Consider the following 27,747-nt stretch of genomic DNA (forward strand, 5'->3'; position numbering starts at 1 on the left):
AGAGCCCAAGCTCCAGGATGGTAGGTGAAACCTGGCTAAAGAGCCAGGAACAGAGCCTTCCTCAAAGAACTGGGAAGTGGAAGGAAAAGTGGTCGCCAGTCAGGCTATGGGTGGAAGTTGTTCTCTAAGGGGAAAGGAACATGGCTACTCCCAGTAGCTTTGTCTTCCAGTCGGGCCCCCATCATCTGTCCTATAGATTAATCCCAGGTGAGCCTCGTGGACCTGTGGCTTCGATGCCTAGCTACATCACGGGACCCTCCCTCTGAGGCCCCTCATGATGGCTCATAGTGACCCTGCTCCTTCCTTAACCACCTTAAGAGGCAGGCCTTGAGCCACAGCTTCCTTGGGACTGAATAGCCTATTGTCTACAAGTCTGAGCATAAGGGGGATGTATCCAGACACAAGCAAACAAGGCCTGCACACTGGCATAAGGGTAGGAAGAGCTAGCTCTGCTTCTCATAATCTGTGTGACCTTAGGCAAGCTGCTGCTTCTTTTTACCATTTTCTGAAATTTTTATTGAAATATAACATATGTACATAGAAGTGAACACATCATAATATTGAGCTACAGTTCAATACATTTTCATAAGGTCAACGCATCCATGAATTCAGCAACCGGATAAAGAAACCCAACTATTACCATTGTCCCAGAACTCTCCCTTGTGCCCCTTCTAGTCACTCCCCAACCAGGATAACCAGTATCCTGACTTTTAACAACATAAGTTTGTGTTTTGCATAAGTTTCTTACCAATTTGAGCCTCAATTTCTTCATCCATAAAATAGATAATAATAAATGTTAGACCTAAAACCATTAAAATCCTACAAGAAAACCTAGGCAATACCATTCAGGACATAGGCGTGGGCAAGGACTTCATGTCTAAAACACCAAAAGCAATGGCAACTAAAGCCAAAATTGACAAATGGGATCTAATTAAACTAAAGAGCTTCTGCACAGCAAAAGAAACTACCATCAGAGTGAACAGGCAACCTACAGAATGGGAGAAAATTTTTGCAACCTACTCATCTGACAAAGGGCTAATAGCCAGAATCTACAATGAACTCAAACAAATTTACAAGAAAAAAACAAACAACCCCATCAAAAAGTGGGCAAAGGACATCAACAGACACTTCTCAAAAGAAGACATTTATGCAGCCAAAAAACACATGAAGAAATGCTCATCATCACTGGCCATCAGAGAAATGCAAATCAAAACCACAGTGAGATACCATCTCACACCAGTTAGAATGGCCATCATTAAAAAATCAGGAAACAACAGGTGCTGGAGAGGATGTGGAGAAATAGGAACACTTTTACACTGTTGGTGGGACTGTAAACTAGTTCAACCATTGTGGAAGTCAGTGTGGCGATTCCTCAGGGATCTAGAACTAGAAAAACCATTTGACCCAGCCATCCCACTACTGGGTATATACCCAAAGGACTATAAATCATGCTGCTATAAAGGCACATGCACACGTATGTTTATTGCGGCACTATTCACAATAGCAAAGAGTTGGAACCAACCCAAATGTCCAACAACGATAGACTGGATTAAGAAAATGTGGCACATATACACCATGGAATACTATGCAGCCATAAAAAAGGATGAGTTCATATCCTTTGTAGGGACATGGATGAAACTGGAAAACATCATTCTCAGTAAACTATCGCAAGGACAAAAAACCAAACACCGCATGTTCTCACTCATAGGTGGGAATTGAACAATGAGAACTCATGGACACAGGAAGGGGAACATCACACTCTGCGGACTGTTGTGGGGTTGGGGGAGTGGGGAGGGACAGCATTAGGAGATATACCTAATGCTGGATGACGAGTTAATGGGTGCAGGAAATCAACGTGGCACATGGATACATATGTAACAAACCTGCACATTGTGCACATGTACCCTAAAACCTAAAGTATAATTAAAATAAATAAATAAATAAATAAATAAAATAAAAATAAAAAAATAATAGAGGTTTCCACACAGGGTTGATGGAAGAATTAAATTAAGTGATGAATGTGCAGGGCCTAGCACTCTGCATGGCACAAAAGGGGACACTCAAAAATGTTAGTTCTCTGTGCTGCTCTTCCCCATATAAAACACCTTCACACGTGTCACAATAACTAGAAATATAATAATGACTGGAATTTATTGAGCATATCCCATGCATTGAGCACCATGCTAAGATCATGTCCTTTGCAGGGACATGGATGGATATGGAAGCCATTATCTTCAGCAAACTAACACAGGAACAGAAAACCAAACACTGCATGTTCTCACTTATAAGTGGGAGCTGAACAATGAAAACACATGGACACAGAGAGGGAAACAATACACACTAGGGCCTGTCAGTGGGGTGGGGGGGAGGGAGAGCATCAAGATAAATAGCTCATGCATGTGGGGCTTAACACATAGGTAATGTGTTGATAGGTGCAGCAAACCACCATGGCACACGTTTACCTACATAACAAACCTGCACATCCTGCATATGTATCCCAGCACTTAAAATAAAATAAAATAATAAAGTAGATGAGCAGAGAGAGGGATGAGGCAGCCTTAACATAGGCAGATGAGGAGGACCATTTGCCCAAGCAACAACTTGGGGCTGCTATGGGCAAAGGAAGATGAAGGGAAACTGTGAGCCCCTGACCCCGCCTACAGCTCTGGGGAGGAAGGTGGGCAAGAATGATGAGCCGCCAAGATATAATTGCTGCTTTCGGGCCAAAGCCACACAGAGCTCTCCGGCTGTAGGAGTTGCCTTTCATGGTAACAGTCCTAGAAATGAGGACAGACAAGGTGCCAGTGGGGAAAAGCAGAATCTGGTTTACTTTAAGAATGAGCTTAGGCCAGGTGTGGTGTCTCATGCCTGTAATCCCAACACTTTGGGAGGTGGAGGTGGGAGGATCCCTTGAAACTAGGAGTTTGAGACCAACCTGAGCAACATAGCGATACCCCCATCTCTATAATAATAATAATTATTATTATTATTATTATTAATTAGCTGAGCATGGTGGCTCTTCCCTGTGGTCCCAGCTACTCAGGATACTCAAGAGGCTGAGGCAGAAGGATTACTTGAGCCCAGGAGGTCAAGGCTGCAGTGAGCTATTATGGTGCCACTGCACTACAGTCTGGGTGACAAAGGGGGACTCTTTCTCTTAAAAAAAGAGTTTAAAATAACTGTTGTTTCTAGAGATTGTTTAAACAGCAGCAACTCTTTCTCCCCAAGCAGCAACGAGACATACTGAGAAGAATACAGAACAAATTAGTAAGCGCGGGGATCCCTGTCTCCCCCTGCCTCTACTCAGTGACCAATCCCCAGGCCCATCAAGCAGGTGCATGCCACTTATGTCCAGGGCAGGGAAGACATTCAGAGGCTCTGGCCTATTAGCAGCTGAAGGAAAAAATGGGTTGGCTGCTCAAGAACCCCCACCCAGCCTGAATTCTCCCAGAATGCTTTGCACCCAAGCTGCTCACATTTAAAGTAAACTACTGTGTTAATAATATTTTTGTGTTTAGCTAAAAAAAAAATAGAATTAGACAAAAAGCAGTTCTGAAGTCACAGTGAAATAAAAAATAAAAAAATCCACCAGTAATAAAAACTTTTATTGAACCTTTACAGTGCCTCAAGAGCTGTGCACTTATCATGCATTATTTTATTCTCACGACAACCTTACTTGGTTTACTCTCTTATTTGCTCCATGTTACAGGTGAAAATACAGAGGTGTAGAAAGGCCACATGACTTAAGAGAGCCAGAATTCCAGGCAAGCAGCCTGACTCCAGAGACTGTGTTACTGACCACACTATTCATCTTCCCATCTGTGTCTCTCCTCCACCAGACTTTGAGATATCCTCAAAAGCAGTCATTGTTTGATTCATCTCAGCGCAAGGCCTGACACACAGTAGGTATCAATAAATATGTAATTGAATCAAATAAGCCTAAGACTGCCTGGGAGACATGCATTGTATGCCTTGCCAAGCCAGCTTATTTGAAAAAAATATTTTCCAAACTTGCAAGGAGTTACACAAGACGGGCAAGAGTTTCTTGGACTGGCACATACGAACATCCCAAACCCACCCCATCCTCTGCTCTAGAATTAATTTTAGGAGGTATGGATTTTGTCTTTGGCTAGGATGTCAGACAAAATATAGGTGAGTTCCCAGCCCTGTGGTAAAAGTTTAAGTGTTGGGCAAGTAACTGGATCCCACAAAAAGTATGATAATAAAGATTTTGAAATACTTGAAGCTGATGTCATTAGAACCAGAGAAACTTCTTGTACAAGGCATTTTTGCAAATGTTCCTGTCTTCCACTAAGCAATGCTCTGGTTGGGTAGAGCTTGGACCCTTAGAAACCATTGTCCCAATTCTCAGAGTCTGGCCTGAATGTAAAGGCAAACAGTGTTCTGGTGAGTGGTAGGTATATATTCTCAAGCCCTTGAGAAGTGTCTGTCCCCACATGACACCAGGAACAAACATAGAATATTCTCAACCAGTTCAACAAGGATTAAAACATTAAGCAGTGTCTCTCAGGCAATCCCTGGTCAACTTAATTCAATGCAACACTATTGACACCGACAATGTTTCAGGCCTTGTTTTGGTGATCCCTGCCCTCAGGAAGTTACACAGTCTAGCAGAAGAGACAGACATAAGAAAGACAGCCCAACTTCACTCTCATCCCATCATGATGGGTCATGAGGCTCGCTCAAGTGCATCTAAGAGTCCCCAGAGCTCATCTAACATATGTTCCCCACCACCCCCCAAAAGACTGGTTCAGCAACTACAAGGTGGAACTGAATGATCTGACACCCTTTCTTCCTTAGCAGCCTTACACTGGGCATGACCCTAGCTGCCGTGCCCTGCCATGTCCACCCAGCATGGCTGCCATTCCTTCCAGTGAATGTCATGCTCTCTGGACTCCACAGGATATCTCAGACTGTTACATTCATCACTTCTTCTCTTACTGCTACCTCTCTTAGGTACGAGGGTACCACCACCAGGCATGCCACTGGGTCTTCTAGGCATCATGAAGACTCCTGTTGGTTACCACTGCTCCCACCAGAGCAGAAACTCTATAGCTGGGTTACCTGAATTCAAATTCCAGCTCTGCCACTGGCTAGCTATGTAACTTTGGGCAAGTTATATAACCACTCAGTGCTTCAGTTTCCTCACTAGCAAATGGTAAAAGATAATAATAACTAACTTCTGGGCTTTTGGTGATTATTAAGTGAAGTGATTATATATATTTTATATATATATATATATACACACATATATATATAATGTATTTTATATATATATATAATGCATTATATATATATATATAAAATGCCTGATGGGTAATACTTTAAGTCTTAGTCTCTATTAGAGAAGTTCTAATAAAGCCACTGTATCATCAAACCTTTATTTTACTTAAAAGTCAAAAACATGAAGAAAATTCTGGAAAGATGGCAGTGGTGGCACATATTTTTCCAATCTCTTCAAACTCCCACATGAAAACTGACAGAGTAACTATATGACAACCTCTGCCCCATGGATAATATTTATAATGAAACTAGGTGATAGGTTATCCCCACAAACTTCAAAATACCAGCAAGTGGGGAAAAACCACCAACATCTGTAAGACCTGTAAGACCTGCTCAGTATCATATATTAGGCCATTTTCATGCTGCTGATACAGACATATCTGAGACTGGGTAATCTATAAAGAAAAAGAGGTTTAATGGACTCACAGTTCCACATGGATAGGGAGCCCTCACAATCATAGCAGAAGGCGAAAGGCACATCTTAACTGGTGGCAGGCATTATAAAATCATCAGATCTGATGAGGCTTATTCACTACCATGAGAACAGTATGGGGGAAACCACCCCCATGATTCAATTACCTCCCACCTGGTCCCTCCCACAACACATGGGAATTATGGGAGCTACAATTTGAGATGAGATTTGGGTGAGGACACAGCCAAACCATATCATATTATCTTACGAGAAGAAGAAGAAAGAAGCAAGAAGGTGGCATCTGATGAACACGAGAAAGGAGAACCCAAAATAGCCCGAGTATTTACTGGAAAGCACAATATGGGAATTTGAGAACAGTAGCTGAAACTGGAAGGAGATTTGCCTTTCCAATATAGCTAAGTACAGGGTGTTTTATGAACTCTCAAAACTGACCCACCAGGAATCTCTACTACAACAAAGCACCACATTAAGGAGAAACTCCTGGGAGTGGAATCCAAATTCAGTGGGACAGGGACAACAGAGGCACAGGAACAAGATGTTCAGATCAATGTGAGGGAAGAAAGCAGAGCTAGGAACACACAGAGAGCAGGTCATCATATTTTTGGACCCTATACTAAAACAAAAGAAGGTGAAGTTCTATAAAGTTAGAATAGGTTTCCTGAACCCTGCTTTCTTCTAAAGGTTCATGAAAACTAATTTCACTTAAAAATGAGCAACAGAAAATTATTGTAGTCTCATCCCATATATAGTTATTTTAAAAAGAGAATAAAGAGCAGAATAATATCTCTACAATGAGAAATGCCAGAAAAAATGTACTCTTAAAACAGATAAAACTATAACAAAATAAGCTTAAAATTTTAAGGAAATTATAAAAAACAGGAACAAGAAGCATAAATTATCAGAAAGGAAATGTCCTAACTCAGGAAGGAATTAGAAATAAAGGGGGAAAGTCATTTTAGAAACAAAGACTAAACAAGAAGAAACACATAAGATAATGCCTTTAAAAATCAAATGCAAAAATTAAGAAAACTTTGAAAATAAAAAATGAAGAAAGAGATTAAAGGAGGCCAGATGCTGTGGCTCACGCCTGTAATCCCAGCACTCTGGGAGGCCGAGGTGAATTATGAGGTCAGGAGATCGAGACCATCTTGGCTAATATGGTGAAACCTTGTCTCTACTAAAATACAGAAAATTAGTCAAGCGTGGTGGCAGGTACCTGTAGTCCCAGCTACTCGGGAGGCTGAGGCAGGGGAATTGCTTGAACCTAGGAGGCCGAGGTTGCAGTGAGCCAAGTTCGCACCACTGCACTCACTTCAGCCTGGGTGACAGAGCAAGACTCCATCTCAAAAAATAAATAAATAAATAAAATAAAAAGAATTTGAGAGAAAACAACAAATATTAAAGTTAGGTAAGAAGATTCAACAAACACACAATTTAAGTTCCTAAGGAAGGAATTCAAAGCACAGAAGCAGGGTAAATACTAAAACCATAAATCAGAAAACTTTCAGGTGGGGGAGGGGACTTAAAACTACACATTGAAAGAATATACTAGTTACATGAAAGCAAACATGCAAGACATGCTCTAGTAAGATAGTAAGATTACTGCACAAGAGAAAAGAATGAGAAGGAAGGCAGGGAGGCAGGAAGGGAAGAAATTGTTTGTGCATCTAAAACTAAGTGCATGTTACCCATAAGAGACAGAAAATTCCACTATCATCAGATCCTGAGAGCAATACTTTATACCAGAAAAAAGTAGAGTTACATATTTAAAATACTCAAGGAAATAAAGTGTGAGCCAATGATTTTATATTCATTCAAAATGACTTTCAAGTGTAAGGTGAGTAGAAACTCTCAGCTCTGATGACAGAGTGATGTTGGGCAAAAATCCTTCAAGAATAGGTAAGAAGACAAAATCAGTAAGACTTGGACACTGATTCATATAGATGATGAATGAGAGAGAGTGAAGAGATGAGACCCAGATTTTTTACTTGAGCAGCTGAATAGATAGGAGAAATAAATCTGGAAGACACAATGATAGGTTCAGTTTGTGACATGGTGAATCTAACAGACCTACCATCTCTTCTTTTCAAGAAGTCCAGTCCCTCTTACTGGACTGCCCTCTCATAGAATTTTATTCTAAAAACTTCCAGGCACTCCCAGCATCCATACAGAGTGCATGGCCAACATACTGGCACAAGTCTCACCCTGAATATTCTCACAAGTCTCATTCATTCAACAACATTTACTTAGGGCTAAATACGTGCCAGGAAGTGTTCTAGCTACTTGGGATATATTAGTAAGCAAAACAAACCAACATCCCAGCCCCTGTGGAGAGTACATCATAGCAGAGGAAGACAGACAACAATAATAAATACAATAAATAAAAATGAATACAGTATGTTAAAAGCAGATGATTTCTATTAAAAAGTAGTGGTAGAATAAGGGGTACCACAATTGTCAAGTGGAAAGCAGGGAAGTAATTTTCATTTTAAATAAGTGGTCAGAGCAGGGCTCCTTGAGAAGCTAAGATTGAGCAAACACTTCAAGGAGGTGAAAGAATTAGCTGAAATATGGGTACTGAGCATTGCAGGTGGTCAGAGCCTAGCGCAAAGGCCTTGAGAGGGAGGATGCCTGCTTTGTTTGAGACACAGTATAGAGATAAGTGTGGCTAGAGTAGAGGGAACAACAGAAATATTAGCAGGAGGGGAGCTCAGAGAAGGGATTAGGCCAGATCACATAAAGCCATGGAAGCCATTGTAAACATTTTGGGTTTTATTCTGAGTAAACAAAATACTTCCCAGATCCCCCAAGAACTCTTGTCACCAGATGTCAGCTGGGTCCATCTAGCCCATATACTTCTCTATAACCCAACAGGAAGACTCTCTCAGTGAGGGCTTTATAAAAACAACACATAGATGACTTTAGAATGACTTAACCTCCACTATGCAGTGAACTATAAATTGCTTACTAAACAGCTAATTAAACCATAATTATTTATGTAACAAGCTATAAATAATTTACAGCATGGTTAGGCTATTAACTTCCCATCCCTCTGCACCAAGGCTCTTGTGAAGCCCCAGTCAAATGCGACTAAAGGAAATGTGACTACTCTAATCTTGTTCAAATTTTTCAATGTTTTTATTTCTCTGCTTCTGATCTGCTTCTGAATCCCATGCTGAGCTGCATCAGCATAGGCCTCACCGTGCATCAGGGCTTTTATGTAAGTGGCAGGCAATTCTTCGTCTCTCCATCCCTAACCACTCCAAGTTCACATTTTAAGTGTAAATCCTGCCCCAGTGTTTGGTGCCGAGCAGCTTGCAACAGGCATGTTTCTAACTTGCCATTGACCCATCTGTGCAATACCAGAAACATTGAGAAGGTTTTTTTCTTCTTCAGTGGGCTCTGCAAAATGCCTCCTGTGCCCACCTGTAGTGGAAATGCCCCCTTTTCCTCTGAGCTTCTCTGTGTTCTCTCCTGCCTCCATGCACTAGTCCTTTGCTCCAAGCTGTAGCAGCAGAAAAAGTTTTCAGATCAACATTACTCAGAAATCTCCATTTTCACTCTTCATCCTATTCACTTAACATTTGGTGTTCCATATCATCTTCTGACATGTGTTCTATATCATTTTTTGTTAATTAAACTGTTCAGTATAATATAGTAAGAGAGTAAATCCGATGGTATAACCCCAGGGTTCCTGGGGGAGGCAAAATGAGACCCACCAACCCACCTCGAAGCTAATACTGAGAGTAATTTGTGACATGGGCATGGATTACAGCACTGCCAACACTTTATCGCATCCACTTCTCCAGGCTGTGGCCCTCTCTCAATTGGTAGAAAGGTTTGAGGGTAAAGAAGAGATTTGACTACTCTAACAAATTATTTTTAATGTAGCATAGTTCCAAGCACACTATGAAAGAAACTATCTCTTGAGTACCTTCTGCATAGCAGGCACATATCAAGAACTTGCACATAGGATATCTAACTAGTATTCAGTAAAATGCTATTTATTACCCTCATCTTACAGAGGAGGAGAAACTGAGGCTCAAAGTGGTTTTTCCACCTAGTCAATGACAGTGCCAGATTTCAGTCCAATGCCTGACTCTAAAGTCTGTGATCTCACCATCTCTGCAGTCTGTCCAGCACCCTAATGGAACTTGTTGTTATTTCTGTTTCAGAAAGCCAAGGAACATGAATTTAGCTCCAGGTAACAGTTTTCACTCTTATGAGCCAATGTGTACATCTGACAGCTGCCTTCTCTTTGATGACTCAGAGCCCCATCTTGTTAACTGTCAAACTCCAGCATTGTAGATGCCCTCTGATTGAGAGAAGACATTGTTAACACTCTCCGATCTTTCATTAACTCATGAATGACTTATTTTTTAACCTCTAAAAATGGTATGCATGTGTATCTGTATTGCCAGTATATGTATGAGAGTCATTATGATGATATAAGCCACAAGAACACCTGATTAGGAGCCATCACCTGTGCCCTCCTCCCACTGCCTCCTCTTGATAGCTGTGTGCCCTTACACATGACACCTGTCATCTCTGAGCCTCAGTTTCCTGACCTGCTCATTCCCCCCTTATTTCCAACCATTATCCCAGCCCTGAGTTATTTCAGTCCTGCTACTGTGACTTCCAGCCTCCTAGGCTTTGCACATGCTGGTCCCTCTCTCCCACTTCCTCTTCAACTTGCTGGCTTCTACACATTGTTGAAGTCTTGAGCTTAATCTCTCTTCTGAAGGAGTCCTTTGTGACTCCTCAACAAATTTATGTCCCATGTGCCCCACATGTCTGTAAGCACTCTGCTCTGTCTTTCCCCTGATCTATACTGGTCTCAATTGTTTAACAACTTTTAAATGTCTGCCTTACCCCCTAGATGAGACAGGGCAGAACTTGTGTCTCTCTTGTCCTCCCTACAAGCCACCATGCTACATGCTACACTATCTGCAAGGCACTGGATCTGACACACCAACGATGCAGCTGGTGTATATGTATGGAACTTAATTACACTTAAACATTTTTCAAGTAGAAATAATAATAACCTATGCTGCTGTCCTGTCTCATTGGGTTGTGAGGGTCAGGGAGATAAAATCCATAATCATTATAAAAGCCCTAATTGAGGATGGGCCCTGTGCCAATTATCATGTGGATTGATTCACATGTAGTATCTCAGTTGGTTCTCACAATGACCCTGTGAGGTGGGTACTCTTATGATCTTACTTTTACAGATGAGGAAACTGAAGCTTAGCAAGGCCAAATAATGTATCTGAGAGCACACAGATCACGAGTGACAAAGTTTGGCTCTGAACCCAGCTCATCAGTGTCTAGACTGTATGTTCTTAAGTGTTAAGTTAAACTGCTTTAGGCTGCACTCTGTTCCAACATCATGTGCAGTACTGTCAGGTAAAAACTATAAATGCATTCTTACACACACATCCAGCTATTCCTATTGTTTGTCATGAATTTTCACGGCAGTAACATGGGATTTGATGTATAGACTAAAAATGGTTTAGCTTTGTTTTTTCTATTCTGTTCTTCTCCCTACTTTAAAGAGAATATTACATCACAGATGTAATGTGCCCATTACCATCCTGATACTTCTGCGTGATTCTGTGAAATGCAGGTGACGGTATAGAAATCACCACTAGAGGGTTTCCAAGAGCCAGTCTCTCCACCATCTACAAGGCTCCAGAACTCTCCATCAGCCTCCAGCCACCACTTGGGTACCTTGTCTCCATCATGCCCTGGCTCCACTCCCAAGCCTCAGGCTCCTAAGGAGGATTCTCCATTTTCAGTGGTAGGCAGACCCAGGGACAAAAGATCCTTCACCTGGGGCTGCACTGGCAGCTCTGCCCTCCAAACAGGCCCCCAGGTGCAACAGGCCAGGAGAAGTTGCCTGTCTCAAGTCCTACAGCCAGTGCACACTGGGGCCAGGCCTGGAGACCTAGTTTCCAGGGCCTGCTCAGAACAAACCCCATTCTAGGAACTGAGGCTACAAAGTTGAACAGGAGAAAATCCCAGCCTTCATAGAGCTCAGCCAAGACTCAAACAGGCAAAAAAAACAACAACAACAAAAAAAAAAAAACACCAACAACTCAATCTGGTTATAATTATAAGAGTAGTGGAAGTGTTGAGCTCCAGCAAGGAGTCAGGCAGTGTCCAAGCCCTCTCTATATATTATCTCCTTTAAGCCTGCCCACAGTCATGTGAGGGAAGTACTATTATTATCCCCGTTTACAGATGAGGAGACTTTTGTCTGGAGAGGTCACATGGTGAGTAAATAATGGAGCCATTACTCAAACCCAGGCCTCTAGAGTTCAGAGTCTCAGCTTCTATCACCTAAACACCACACTACCATCAAGAAGCTGTGAGCAGGATAGACTACGATCACAGAAGACAGAGGGCCTGACTTCGCCTGGGAATATTTACACAAAGGAAGTAACATTTGCTCTAGTTCTTAGAGGAGAGGAGTTGCCAGGATGACAAAGGCAAAAAGACTTCCACATAGTGGAGACACCATGTACAAAGGCCCAGAGGCATATGGCCAAAAAGTCATATGGCAAGAAGTTTCACTAGACTATAACATCAGGGGCCTCTGAGGGAGGGACTAGGAACAGGTCTGAAGAGAGAAACAGGGACTAGTTGATCAAAGACCTCGAATGCCATGATCAGGGATATAGATTTAATCCCAAAGGCAACTTGGAGCCACCAAAAGCATTTTAGAGCAGGCAAGTGACAACAATTGTGCAAAGAATCAGTAAAAAATGAATCACAGCCAGGTTAAATCCTAGGCAGGAGAGTAGCCTGTTGGGAAATGATAGTTATAAAACAGAAAGAGAAGAAAGACAGAAGCCTGAACTAAGGCAATGGCATGGGATAGGAAGATCTGGGAGGGACAGGATAGGATATGAGCGTGAAGAAAAGGAAAGAATCAAAGTTGACTCCCCTGGTTTCTCTTGAAGCTGCTGCCCTCGCTGAGACAGGAAACACATCCAGGGAGGAACTGTTTTCATTTGGTTTGATTACAGGGTGTGGCCTCTGACAAGTGGAGAGCACAAGGCCACAGCAGAAGTGGGGGTCAGGCCTTGCAGAGGGGCCCATCAAAGGGGGCCCCAGCTTTCTCAGGAAGGAGATTGGACCTGGTGAATCCCACATGGCCCCACCACAAGCCCATCTAATACCAGCCAGGGTCACGGTGCCGCCACATAATAAGCGCCCTTCTCAATTTTGGGAGTCTAGGGACTGCAGCTCATTAAGGTTTGGACTGTGTTAGTGCTGAACATCCCATAATTGCATAGCTTGCCTGAGTCTCTGTCATTAGCTCGCTGACTCTCTGGGCTCCACCTCTCCTACTGGATTTGCTGCTTGACCCCAGTATGAAAAATCTGATTAAACAGAGCAGTTCTGGCTGTGTGGTGGGGGCTGCCTGCTGCCCCTGCCCCTTCCAACTCCCAGTGGGTCAACTGTCCTCAGCCATAAACTTTGAGCTGCCATCTCACTATGCATGATATCCTTCCTTTGCAAGTACGAATGACTGATCCTATTACTCACACAGAGGACGGGAATTGAAAATTGAGGTCAAGGCAGATGGAATGGCAATGAGTCACATTCCCTTCATGGTGGAAAACCACCAGAGTCAGGAGCTTGTAAGATCCCTGGCCAAGGAGCTGGAGAGGCCAGGGGCCAGGACTCAGGTTTGATTTCCGTAGTCTCCACAGTGAACTGAAATCTGAAGTTGATGCTATTAAGATTGTCCCCTTGCCTGGAGAGCAAGGAGGGCATCCAAGACAGTGAACGTGGCTCCCGGGAGTCCTACCCAGCTCCCAGAAGTTGCCTATTCCCCAAGTAGCCCTATTCATTGCATTCTGATGGAGGCTGTCCTGAACATCTGGAATGAGGGGACTGAGTCCTAAAATTTGGGCTTTCTGAAGTCTGACAGACTCAAACACAAAGCCAAATGCAACTACAATCATCTCCACATACCAGGCTACAGGCCGGTAAGTTTTTTCTAAGCTGGAATTATGCAGGGTGGAATTGGGGTGGGAGAAGGGAGTAGCAAAGTCTCATACCAAGAAATTGCAGTATGAAACAGTGTTCTCCCTACAATATTTCCTCAGGGGTATTCCAAAGTCAGAAGGAATTAACTCACACAACAAAAAGGGAGGATTACCACCTATAGTGCATCTTCAATGTACCAAGAACCTTCTGCTCCAGGTCTCACTGTGGTTTGATGACTGGAGATTGCCATCCCCATTCTACAGATGGAGAAACTGAGGCCTAGAGGCATTACATAACTTGTCTAAGACCTCATTGTTAATAGTGGCAATAAAGCTAAAGTTGATTGAGTACTTATTATGTTCTCAGCAGTGTGCTAAATGCTTTATTCAATCTTAATGGCTTAATTAACCCTCAAAACAATCCTGTGAGATTCCCAGAACTGAGATTTGGTAGGCTGGGTGACTTGGCCAACATCACACAATGAATAAGTGGAAACAAAAATCCAGGCAATGTGAGACCAGAGCCCTGTTCTTAATTATTATGCTATGCTCTTTGATGGTTTTTAGCAATTTAGCTAATACTGAAACCCTCAAATCCAAAGCTGGAGCTCTTTCTGCTATGCAAGACTGCCCTTAGGTGACATACGATTGACTTTTTATAGTTTATGATCATATAAAGATGATGGAGTGTCTGGTCTTTTTTCAAACCCTTGTCTGGTTTCTTTCTGAGGAAAATTGGGGTGCATGTTTTCAACATTCAGGACAGAACTTCTGACCCTGGCCTCAACATCACAGACCTCTGATGAATTTGTAGCAGCTGCAGGGAAGCCCAGAAGACCATGTAAGTAGTGATACAGTGGGGAGAGATCCTCATGGGACCCTGACTGCCTAGAGGTCTCCTCATTCCCTCAGTGGCCTTGCCCTGCCTCTGCCCTTGCCTTATGGACCGCCTCCTTCATTCCCCAAAGCCTACCACTTGGAGAAGGTCACTGTGCCTGACCCCTTAGAGGCCAAAGAGAACAATTTTCCCAGCTCAGAAGATCTGTACCCTGGCCTCCAGCTACTGGTACCAGTTCCTTATTCCCAGCTTATCCTGCTGATCTGGTGTCCAGTGTCCCCAAAACTCTAGGGTGAATAGTTTGTGGAAATCTATTCCTATTCTTTTCTTGGCCCATTTTAATTTCTTTTCATTTAGAATGGAACTTTAAAAGTCTTCAAAGTCTGGAATTTGGATTTCTCTGCCTTACTTTAGTCTACCTTCTGTGTGAAGTGGGGAGTTCCCCGTAAATGAACAATTTACTATACCTGAAAGACTTGGAAGTGACCTCCAAAACGTACTAAGCACCCCAAGTGGGCCAGGCACTGGGCCTGTGTGCTAGGATTACAGAGGAGAGATGTGAGAATATGGTCCCCATGAGGGCAGGATCGTTTATTGCACAGTGACATACTCCCTCTACCTACAACAGCACCCAGTACTTCATAGGCAGTCTATAAAGATTTACTAAATAATTGTAAACAAACAATTATGGATCACTGTGCTGCAAATGGCATTTTGAAGTTAACACAGAGAATTAGGGGAGCACAGAGAAGAGATTTGTAACCCAAGCCAGAATATCTCAATAGGTTTTCCAGGCTAGTCTTTAAAGGATGCCCTCAAGTTTCTCAGGAAAAGAGTTAGTATTGGAAGAGGATAGAGCTTCAAACAGAAGAAACACCATGTGCAAAGAAGTAGAACCACGGACTCATGTGTTGGGAAAATGGCAAGTTGCTAAGTGTAGCCAGAGGAGTGGAGGTAAAGTTGAAAATGACTGGCTCAAATTTTGCAGAATGTTAGAATGCTAGGATCCATGTGTTTACCTGTATTATATTCCATCAAGGCAGGGCACCCTAGGTCACCCCACAACCCCACCATAGAATACTTCTCCTGGCTATACCAAGGGGCTTCTATAAAACCTGAACAGGGCACATTTTAGATCCTTAGAGGACTCCCAAACTACTATGCCTTGAAATGTCCATCCCAGCCACAAGGCAAACACAAGACCCCTTTGCACATTTCACAGGAAAGAATGGGAAGAACTTGTTTTAGTCAATGGATTTGCTTTCCTATCCCTGTGGCACTAACATGGGTTATTTTTGTCCAAAAAGAGGGACAAAAGCATTCAAAACTCACTCACAGACTTAGAATGTTAAAGCTGGAAGGGTCCCCGGGGATACTTTTGTCTACCTCCTCATCCTCAGATGAAGAAACTAAGACTCAGAGAGAGAGAAAAATTGTCCAAGAACACACAGAATATCAGTGGAAGTCTGGCCCCTGGCTCCTAATCCATGCTCCCCACTGCACTGTGCTCTCCTGCAGGGGATTTGATGTTGAGATTGCAAACTTTTTTCCAGTGAACTTAAATGTAAAGACTAAAAATACTTCTTAATTATTCTTCATTAGAAGGAAACAAAGCCTCTTCAACTCTCTGACTCCTTCAGCCAATTAAATCTTTGGCTCCCACTCAAAGGGAGTATTTAAATTAATCAGGATAAATCTCTGGCTTACCCTTTCCCTCCAAACAGCAATTTTATACTAAAAAAAATGAGAATAGCTTGCTGGATACAGAAGAGTGTATTAAAGAATAAAACACAATCCAAGCTATTTAATTTAATTTCTCACCATCACCTGAGACTCCCTAGCCAAGAGTTCATCATTCATTTATCAAACAGCTATTAAACATTTATTTACTCAACAATCCCTTATTGAGATCCTACTGTGTGCATTTTATCGTAGTCAGGAGCGTAAATATGAACCAAATATGAATTTAGCCCTTAGGCCCTTAGGACATTTATCCTTGAGCAGAAAAGATGACATATACATAAATTGTTATTGGCCTACCCAAGGCTTGGCTCAAAGTAAGTTCTTGGTCCAAAGTAAATCTCATTCAAATGAATGAATAAAATTGATTTTTCTATTACAAATAATTGCTATGTGAGAACTCCACTGAAGTGGGGACACAGAGCTTCTAAGATTTACTGAAGGCTGAGTGAGAGCATTAATTTAAGAAACACAACCCAGGGGAGGCAGGACTCCAAAAGGTGGGAAAGCAGCCTGAAGAGTATTGTGACAGTTACATTCCCCTCTCCGGGCCTCAGTTTCCCCCTCTTATAATGAAGGGATGGCATAGATGAACTCTGGGGAAACTCTAGCAACAATATCCAATGTCTCTATGATCTCGGTTCCCAGCACTGTACAAAAGTATAAATCCAGCCTCTCTTCTTAAAAATAACTATTGAATCATTGTCCCTCTGCCTTCTCAGGGTCACACCCTATGTTTCTGTGGATTTCTCTTTGGAAATGGGAGAAAGGATGGAATTCAAGTCTAGCTTTGATTGGCCTTCTTTTCAGCTTAAACAACAGAAAAATATCCAATTATCCCATTCACAATTACAGTCTGCACATCTCACCACAAGCATAGAAAATGTCCCAGCAGCAGAAAACTGGCCACAGAACAGAGGTGCACATATGCAAGCCATCATCTACATGGAGACAAGCTGGCCTGCAATGGCCCCCACTGGCTCAGGGAAGCTAGTTATCTCCCCAGCTAGCCATGGGCAACCAGGAGGTTGCCTGCCACAAACTGCAGCTGCATCCAGTCCAGGCTCATCTCATATGCCAAGCTGAATGGAAACCATGTGAAAAAGTGTTTCACTCCCAGGGAGAAGTCACAGATGAAAGCCCCAAACTGTATACTTGCTACAAATCCAGGCCTGATCAGGCCAAAAGAGAAGTTAGTGAATAATGACTGAGTTCCATGAGGGCAGGAAACTAGGTCACCAACTAGGTCACCAACATGTCCTCAAGCACACGGCACCATACAAGGCAGATGACCCACACTCCATAAATATTTACAGAAGAACTTTGTTGAAAGCTAATTAATAAACAACTACCTGCATAAATGAGTAAACAATTTCTTTATGGAAAAGACAGAGATTGGTTAGAGTACTACCCAGCACTCAGGTTTAAGCACCATGTAGAAACATGTATCCTAGCTCTCTACCTGTCAGCTCTGTTCTTGAGCAAGTAACTTCACCTCCTCAAGGCTCAGTTCTCTTATGAGATAGACATTGTGATGTGCTACCGAGATTCCTCTTTTGGGCAGGATTTATTGTCCCAGCTGCTGGGAGTATCATTAGCCAACAGCCTTCAGCTTTCAGGCCCTCCAGATGTTCTCAGAGCCATCTCACCTAAGATCACATCCTTCCTAGTTTAGAAAAAATAAATTTAACAAAGTTTATTTGAGCAAAAAACAATTCATGAATCAGGCAGCACTCAGAGCCAGAAGAGGCTGGAGAGCTCCTCTGAAGCAGCATGGACGGCAAGCTTTTATGGGCTGAACACAGAAGGAAAACAAAGAAAATGCATGTAATGATTAAAGGGGAAAGATCCTAATTAAAGGTTAGTTGATTTCTGAACAGTAAAGTTTCTAGTTTCATTTTACTGTTGACGTTGGGCTTCAGTTTGCTATGTAGAAACCTAAAGTGTTGGAGCAGCCCCAGCCTAATGGCTTCCCAGTTTAAAATATTTTCTAACATACTCCAAGGACAGATCAAGGTGGGACACGAAGGCCCTGGACATTTTGGCCAATGGACAACAACACTGATTCCAAAGCTTCCTGCAAGATCAGTTGACATCACTGAGCCAGGTTTTGCAGCTCAACTTCACCTTTCACCCAGTCCTGCTTCCTTCCTCCCCCTTCCACAGGCATTGATCCCAAAGATGGTCACTAAAAACCACTCTGAACTCTAAACCCCACCTAAAAGGCTGTTCCCATATAACTCAACCTATGACCTCCTGTTTGCAAAATATAGATAATAATAATTATACACATGGGTCATAGTGAAGACTAAATGAATAGCTGTGTGGAGTACCCAGCCCATAACAAGTACTTGAAACCGTAAGCCAACTTTGTTGTAGGGGTTTGCAAAGGCCTGCCTATTAATCAATATTGCCACCCTGACTTTTCACTGGCAGGGATCCAGAGAGAAAAATTCTAAATGCCATAGATGATTTGTGGGCTAGATAAGTTATAGAAGGAAGTGGGGAAGGAAGGGGACATCTGGACCCAGCCCTGTGTGGACCCTGGCCTCCAGCTTACACCCCAGAAGCCTTCCCATAAAGAAAGTTAAACCAAAGGACTGGGTCATCTGGATCTTGGCAGAATATGAAGGCCAGGCTGTGACGGTGGAGGGCACAACCCTGGGAGTGTAAAGCCTGGGCCCAACATGCTGACCACCATGGCTATGTTCCAGCAGCACCACCACCATGCCCAGAACCAACAAGAAGATCAGCATCCCAGATGGAAAGATGGGAGGCCAGAGGAGCAAATGAAGACCAGCCAGGGACATAGCAGCTACAATCTCCTGCTATCCAGGAAGCTCATCTCTGGCCCCCTTCACTTCCATCAGTAAATCTTTGACCACCCCCCAGGGAGGTACTTAGACCAGAGATTGCGTCGTTTTCACTACCTGGTGGGAGGGAGAGAGATTATTACTGTTATTTATACCAGCAGTCCCTAACCTTGTCAGCACCAGGGACTTTTGGCACCAGGGACTGGTTTAGTGGAAGACAATTTTTCCATGCAGGGAGGCTGTGGGTGGTGGGTATCACATTCCCATAAGGAACATACAACCTAAATCCCTCACGCGAGCAGTTCACAGTAGGGTTCGCGCTCCTATGAGAATCTACTGCCGCCTCTGATCTGACAGGAGACAGAGCTCAGGCAGTAATGCTTGCTCTTGCTGGCCACTCACCTCCTGCTGTGCGGGGGCCCAGTTCCTAACAGGCTGAGGACCAGGAGTGGGGACCACTGATTTCTATGACCGGGGAAAGTGAGGCTTGTGTACTGCAGAGCACCCTGAGGCTCTAGAGAGACCTTCTTTCCTGGATCCAAGCACTTCTACTACCCTTTAAAGCAGCTGTCACTGCCACTATGTTGAAGAAAAAACAGGTGCATAGACCGCTTAAACAGCCACTCAAGGTCACAGAGCTGGTAGGAGGTGAACTGGGATTTGAACCCAAGTCTGATTCCAAGGTCTACATGCTTTCAACCACTTAGCCCCACATAAGAGATTCCAAGAGTAGAGTTTTGTTCTTTTGCTTATTTTATTGTTTTTAAATATGAAAGCATCCCAGGAGACTCAGATACAGAGCTGAGAACCACCACACCCTGTCAGACCACTTCCCGTCACTCATGCCAGTTCAGCAAGGGATCCCAACTTCTGGCCTAGGAGGCTGTTGCTCTTGACCTCTACTCTCGCCTAGGAATCTGCACCTAGAACAGCCCTTTGTGCTGCTATTTACTCACAAGGGTCTCAAATACCAATGGCCTCACCCATATGATTTACCCAGGCTGCTGGATGCTTCCATGCAACATGGCAGTACTTGTTTATTTATTTTTGTGCACTGAGGTAAACAATGGCACTGCAAAATGAAATTCAGTTTCAGTGGAACACAACAGAAAGAAGTCAATTATTCAGCATGAATTATTTATTTGGAGACAATAACCATAGTGTTATTCCCCACAAGAGAGGCCTTGGCAGCTTGGAACAGGAGGAAAGAAGACGTGACTGCTACTATCTGCCTATTATGCTGCTTCAGATTGCATCATAGGCAAACTAACACTTCTGACATCCTGTAACTACACATGCGCCTTCTCTGTGAATGTGGACCATGCATAGGCCCCTGGAACATACACAATTAACAGGTTGCTAGATCCAGGGATTCTATTCCTTCAGTGTTCTGGCTAGGCCTGGCAATGCTAGGTTTTGAACATATTAAAGGAAATACCACCCTCTCGCTGTTGCTCACCCCACCCTATCAGAACTGTAAGGCTGAAGACATTGTGGAAAAAAAAGATTTCACAAGCTACATCTTTTATGGCCAGCCATAACTCCTGATGTTAGGTCAGTCTGGGGTTTTCCTCCCAATGGATTTGCTGTGCAAGATCAGTTAGAAATAATGCCTTGCCTCCTAATAATTTGATTCCTAAATCATTTTCATGTAATTTAATTTCCTGTGACCTCAAGACTTCTGAAGAGGTTGCAAGTGGGAGAGAGAGAGGGAGAGATAGGTCAGTGGTTCTCAATGGCCTAAAATGGTCCAAGATCTGATCTTTGCCCCTCATTCTCTACTCAGAGCACCTATTGCTCATGGGAAGCAGGAGAAATTAGCGTTGATTAAGCAGGTCCTATGCTCCAGCCAGGGGCTTCATACATATCATTTTAAATGCTCCTAACAACCCAATGATGCATGTATAAATTATCCTCATCTCATAGATGAAGAAACTAAAGCTCAAAGTTATGACTACTATGTAGCAGAACCAAGAACCAAGCTGGAGCGTTTGCACTCCTAACCACTGTCCTAAATGTCCCTGCGATGATGGCTTCCTCAACCCCAGCACAGGTTCAGATCTGACCATACCAGGACTGCAAGGGGGTGTTTGGAGAGATCCCAAAGCCCTATAGCCAGAGCTGCTGCTACCCACCTGGCTACACAGTTCCCAACCAACTATTTGGACAGGAGAGACTCAGGCTTCACTTCAACCAGGATAGTTTCACTTTTTCCTGGTTTTAAATATTAGGCTGTTGAGAGTGTCTGTCTATGATTTCTTTTTCTCACTCAGGTCACTTGCTGAGGATTAAGGGTCAGGAGAGGAATTTCTGGAAGAATTTCCCCAGATCACCTACGTGAAGAGCTCCAACACACAGCAGCAGGCACTCAATAAGTAATGGCTCTGCATATGTAGCTCTCGATGTGTGACACGTACTTTGCATATATAGATGTATTTAATCCTCACATTAACTCTATGAAGCAGGTGCTAGTTACCCCCTTTTCTACATGAGAAAAGTGAGGAACAGATGATAGAGTTCAGGAACTTGCACAGACCACACAGCTAGTAAGAAGTATAACTCAGCCTTGAAGCCAGGCAGTCATGTGTACAAAGCTGACCCTACTTCCCCGTCTCATGAAAGGCCATCAGCCATTCCAGGCTAAGGCAGGCCCCATCTTTAGGAAACCACATATATCCTGACAGGTCTGTATCTCATCATCTCTGAGTTCCACCTTAGAGGTGCTGTGTGCAAAGATAATTGGACCCCTATATGATCTCTTATTCTTGACTTCCAGCTGCAGAGGAAATTCTGAGTGGCATTTCTAACCATGCTCTGAGTCCTCAGGAACATGTACGAATTGTATATCACATCCTAAAACCTCTTTATAATGATGGCTTTGTGGGTGTGTACACAGAGGCTAAACCAGTTCCAGTAGACTTTTAACAAATAATAATTTTTTTCTGATTTTAAAAGCAACACATACTCCAAAACAAATACTCAATAACCAAACAATATCGAAATTAATGACATGGTAAGATGAAATCCCAAGTAATTCAGATGGAGGGATAAAGATAAAGGTAAAATGTCAGTGATACATGGAATATGTAACACAAAACATTACAAAATAAAACAATGGTTTCATAGTTTTACAAAAGATACTTGGATTGTGTTGCCTCAAAATAACCCCATCAAAATGTCTCAGCAAAATAAATAAATAAATAAGGCAAAGTGGAATCCCCAAGCACTCTGAGGTTACTGAGCTCCTCTATAGACCAAACCTACATTACAGTGACCAACTTTCCAGGTTTGCCAGGACTTTTCAAGGCCACAGGACTTCCATACCCAAATCAGTATAGGCCCCGGCAAACTGGGACAGTTGGGCAGCAAAGATCTAACACCCTGGCGCTTCTAATACTGGTTCAGGTTCAGGCTCCAGGACCAGCCACATCAAACCTGCACCTGCCTTACCACATCTTCCAGCTGTGTGCAGGCACCTCTGGTGGCCCCAAGTGTCTTCTTCTTCAGACAGGATGTTCTCAAGCCCCTCTCACCTTGTTATCCGGGCTTCACCTTCTTCTCAGTATGTGCCTTTCCCACCCTCCCTCATTGACCAACTCAGGACAAGTACTTCCCAAGGATCAGCTCTATGCTCAGTTTTCTCCTTGATGCTCTGGGCAAAAGAGAAGACAACCGAGGGCAGAATGACACCTTCCAAAAGCCTCAGAGAGGGCCTCCACTAATGCCAAGGACCCCCAGTGGCTCTAGTCCCCTAGCCAGGCAGGATCAGGAGCCTCCTCGGGCATCCTCTATGTTACTAGCACACCCATTCGATTCTTTGTTTCATGGTCAGCCTCAGCATTAGACTTCAGCTCATTAGGGGCTGGGATATGCCTGATTCTTCTGTATCGCAGGGCCCAGTTCCATTAATATTTGCTGAGTGAACATGACATCCCCAATACCTTATGCTCGGCTTCCTCCCCAGAAAATTGCGTGGGAAGATGGGGTCACCTGCAGCCTCAGGATGCTGGAACTGGGCCTCAGTCAGGGTTCAGATGGGGCAGGCCTGGCCTGGAGTGACAGCTGTAGGACTTACCGCTGACCCGGCAGGGTGACGGAGTCCAGGTGGCGACCTCCAGGCAGTGCCATCATGTTGATCCCAATCTGCAGCAAGGCCTGCTCGCAGCGGTCGTGACCCTGAAAATAGAGGGCAGGATGGCACAACGAGGCCCTAAAAGAGGAGGCGCAATCACTTTCTCTCCCGGTCCCAGGCCACAAGGAACCAAAGCAGACAAAGAGGTAAAGCCTCTTAGCCCTCTTCTTCTTTTGAACCATTTACACTCCAGTATCCTCACACAAGTAAGGCAGAACCCAGATTTGATCTTGTTTCTAAGTCCCTAGCCCACTTTATATCTCTAAAATATTTTCTTATTCCAATTGCCAAATATTTGCCTGACTTATTTTGGTATGTATCAAATATTGGGACACACAGCCTATATGTACTGCATAGGACATACTTGTACTAAAAAAGTATCTATGGTTTATCTGAGATTCACATTTAACTGGGCATCCTGTATTACTTGCTAAAACTGGCAATTCTATATTCTAATTCCCTGGCTATTACCACTGTAGAACTGGCTTATTCACTGTGATTATGCTTAAGTCTGTCCTGGAAAATGTGACCCTGTTATTGGCATAGTGGTTGCTTTCCCAAATCCATTCCACTTCAGATGATATAATTGCACCCAAATTGCCAGTGATTGGTTCAGAAATAGGCATGTGGCTCAATTTAGGCCAATGAGCCATGACAGGATTGCTTCTAGGAAAAGTGTTCTTTCTCCCAACAGAGAGTTGCAAGGTGAGGCAGTATGTCTCCTGTTGGACTTGAACAAGGGAGCATATTCACTTCACTGCTGCTAGAGACCATCTTGCAATCACGAGCAGCACTAGCTGGAGAACAAAGTTAGCATACCAAGAAAAAAATGCTGGGTCCTTGATCACTATGCCACTGAATCAACTAATGCTGGAGTCTGGCCCAGCTCTAGGCTTCCCATTATCTAAGAAAATAAAAGCTCTTGTTGTTTAAGTCAGTCTGAGTGAGGGTTTTTGTTCTACACAGCCAAAAGCATCCTAATGAATAAAAGTAATCCAGGTTCTGGGGACTCCCAATCCCAGCACTGAGGATGTAGCTGGCTTCCCTGTGCCTCACATTTAAACCCAAACCAGCTACCCACCTGTTTGTATTTTTCTCCCTCGCCTTGTCCCTGCTGTGCTCCTGGAGGCCTTTTTGTACACAATCTCTTTTTCATTTCTCTCTCTCTGCCAACTCCTCAAAGCCTATGAGTAAGCCCTCCCTGAGGAATATGCAGATTCTGTCACCTTTGCCTGGGCACATCAACAGAAGAGTCTTACTCCGTGATTACACGGGAGCCCTATAGAAAAGAATGGAGGAGGAGCACTTCAATAATGATGTGGGTGAACACAAAGCACTCCTCATAATGCTGGGAAGAAAGAAGAAAATGGTCAGTCTGAAAAGTGTGGGGAGGCAGGAGCCCAGAATAAACTAGGGTGCTAGATATTTCCAGAGACTTACTGCCGTTGCCTGTTTCTTTGTCTGTGGAGCTTACTAGACTGTGAGCTTCTTGAGGATAGACACCACATGTGTTTCTGGAACTGAGCCAAGGGCCAGGCACTTAGCCTGCACTCTACACGTCTGTTGAAAGAATGAGAGGGATAAATTTTTAATACATTGATGTTGAGCCCCATCTCTTCATCTGTAACTGAGGATAATAATATCTATTTTAATAATGTAATATAATAACTATTTTAAAGAGCTAGTATAAGGATGACATGAGATTAGGAACGTGGAAGTATACGGCCAACGTAAGAGCTAAATAAATAGTTAGCTGTTATTATTGTTATGTCCTATAAGTCTGCTATGTGCTCAGCTCTCTGGTCAGCTATGCTAAGGGAGATGCAGAAAATGAGATACAGGTCACTCACTTAGCACAGCGAGAGGCTCAACGAGCATTCATTAGCATTTATCACCATCGTTATTTCCATCATTATTGTCATTATTGAGAAGGTATATTTTTGGAATCTAGTAAGCCAGTAGACTGAAAGGGATGGCACAAAAGAAAAACTAGGAACAATAAAATGAGGTGTTTGCTCCCTTTTGATATGTTTGACTAAAGTACAAAAAAGGAAAATACCAACTTCTCAGGGTAAAACTAAGATGTGATTAGATGGCAGTGAGCAAGTAGATTTTGTTTTACTTCAACATCTTCATCATTGAGAAGAAAAGAGGCAAAGTAAAAATGTTGAAGTGGCGATTAGAGCCTAAGGTAGGAGAGGAGACAGGAAAATACTAAGAAAATTCCAGGGCCCTTTGAAGTTTGGACCAAAAGGAAACTGTAGGATGAGGTGAAGCATACATACCACAGAGTATTAGAGGAATCTCTGACTCTGATTCAAGTCATCTCTGAGGGACCCAGAGGAAAAAAAAAAAAGAGTTGTCATGAGCAGAAGCCTGAATGCAAGAAAGTGTTCTGAATTTCTAAGAGGGAGATTCCGGAAATACAGCTCTGTGACCATACATTCTATAGCCAATTCTGGATCACCAACCTGTGAACTCTTCGGAAAGAAGCAGTGAGCACAAGAAGCCAGCTAGAACACAGCAGCAACAAGGCAAAACAATCGACTTCTTTTCCTTCAGGAGCCTCTGGGCTGTTAGCTGAGGGAACTGCGATAAGCCTAATATATCTTGATTTTTTAAAGCACTCCAGTGAGGTGCCATCATTCATCTTTTTGACCCATAGCTTCCCAGCAGTTATGCAGGGGGAGCTGCCAGCTCACAAACCTTGCTTCATGTGATCTCTTGTGTTACCAGAGGCTGGAGAGGCACCTTAAGGACATCCGATTGCATATGCATCACTGCCTATTCACAGACTGTGTCATTATTGGCTGCCTCTTCGCCCCAAAAGGATAAGATTCCTTAATGTCTAAAGCCAAATCTTACTGAATGTGGGATTGGGAACAGTCCTGACCCAATGACCTGCATGGTCAAAGTCTGGGTTGTGAATCAGATTAGCTCTCAGAGGAATCACAGCTCATTTTCACTAGGGATGAGGAAGAATATCTGGAAGGCGAGATAGGAAATACTTCTTTAGCCCAGTTGATGTTTATAAAGTGTCTATAACAACAATAATTACAGCTAATATTTACTGAGCGTGTGTTATGTGCCAGGCACTGTTCTAAATGCTTCATATAGTATTAGTTCATTTAATGCTATCATCATCCTTTGTTACAGATGAGACCTCTTAAATTCAGTGAGAAGCACAGGTTAGTAGGTGGCAGACGACTAGAATCCAGGTTTGTTGATTGAAGGGGAGGTGCTGGAGCAGATGAAGATAAGAGCCTGTGTTCAGCCTTTGCTAACAGACAGCCTGACTCCATTCCCGAATGGCAACACCCAACCCAGGGGACCCTTCTCAGACAGCCCAGCACTCTTCCCTCTCACCAGCACTGCCTACTGCTCCCACTTCCCAGACTGTAAATCTTCCAGCTTCACCTAGTGCCAGCCCTCAGTGACACAGCCCTCAGGAAGAAAAGCAAACACTGCAGTCATATGGAATGAGGAAGGGTGGCTTGACAATGGGGACATTTCTCTTTTGTTCCTCATTTATTAGCACTTTTGTGAAAGTCATATGGGCAGAGATAGTTCCTAAAGGGATCAGGGGAGGGGAGATCATAGTCCCAGTTAAAGCTGCAAAGAGACCTGTTTAAAGCATGCTATCCTCAGGGAAGCTCCTACTGCAAATTCCATCTTCAGTCTGAAGCCCTTGCACCCACCCACTCCCACAGCCCTAAGTCAGACTCATCCTGTTGAGCAGACTTGAAGAATAAACTCCTTCCAAAGCTACACAGAATGTTAGGAAACCAAAACTGAGTTCAAGACAAGCCCTTAGTCCTGTACTATGTCCTCACTGGTGTTGCAAAAAGAACATGAACTTTGGAATCTGATAGATTCAAATCCTGTCTTGTACAAATCCTGACCTGATAAGTACATAACCTTGGGAAAATTGCCCACCCGCTGAAAATGTGGTTTCCTCAATTGCACCTACTTCCCAGGAGCATCATGAGGATTAAATGAGATTACTTGCAAAAGTCCCCGATATTGTGCTTGGTATATAGCAGTCTCCAAGAAGAAGTACCCTTCCTGTTGGAAGGAAGAGTTAAGAAATACATCTCAGAGCAGAGTTGCTGCTTTTCCCAGGAAGAGAGGTGAAAAGGACACATGTAGGAGTGAGCAGGGAAGAGGAAATCCCTCCATCACCTATCCCAGGCAGGGCCTTTCCTAATTCACTGAAAATCCCACCATGGATCCTGCAACCTTGTTTCTTCAGGGCTCTGGGCTATGTAGCTCCCACCAGAAGTGACTAGTTTACAAGAAAGACTTGAAGTCTTAAGTGTCTCTGATTTAATTCAATGTTTGCTGTGACAACAGCTCCATTTGGACAACTCATCTCTGCACCCACATCCCATTAGAGGCAGCCTTTGCTCACCTCCATTTGGCTAACGACACAGGGTTTGTGGAGGAAATGGAGGCTATTTACAGTAAATTATTCAATTAAAATCAGG

General features: G+C 43.3%; 1 protein-coding gene across 1 annotated transcript in view; it reads right to left on the reverse strand.

The window, feature by feature from the left end:
• INSC (INSC spindle orientation adaptor protein) overlaps window positions 1–27,747 on the reverse strand; it is a 145,731-nt gene that overhangs the window by 80,507 nt on the left and 37,477 nt on the right. Inside the window, exons 3-5 of the mRNA XM_063641064.1 lie at window positions 24,701–24,820; window positions 24,342–24,539; window positions 23,204–23,304 (exon numbers count right to left, since the gene is read on the reverse strand). Coding sequence (XP_063497134.1) covers window positions 23,204–23,304; window positions 24,342–24,416 — 176 coding nt within the window. The 5' untranslated portion in view covers window positions 24,417–24,539; window positions 24,701–24,820. The remainder of the gene's footprint in view (window positions 1–23,203; window positions 23,305–24,341; window positions 24,540–24,700; window positions 24,821–27,747) is intronic.

Source organism: Symphalangus syndactylus, chromosome 6 (assembly GCF_028878055.3).
Source record: "Symphalangus syndactylus isolate Jambi chromosome 6, NHGRI_mSymSyn1-v2.1_pri, whole genome shotgun sequence".
Classification (NCBI taxonomy): domain Eukaryota; kingdom Metazoa; phylum Chordata; class Mammalia; order Primates; family Hylobatidae; genus Symphalangus; species Symphalangus syndactylus.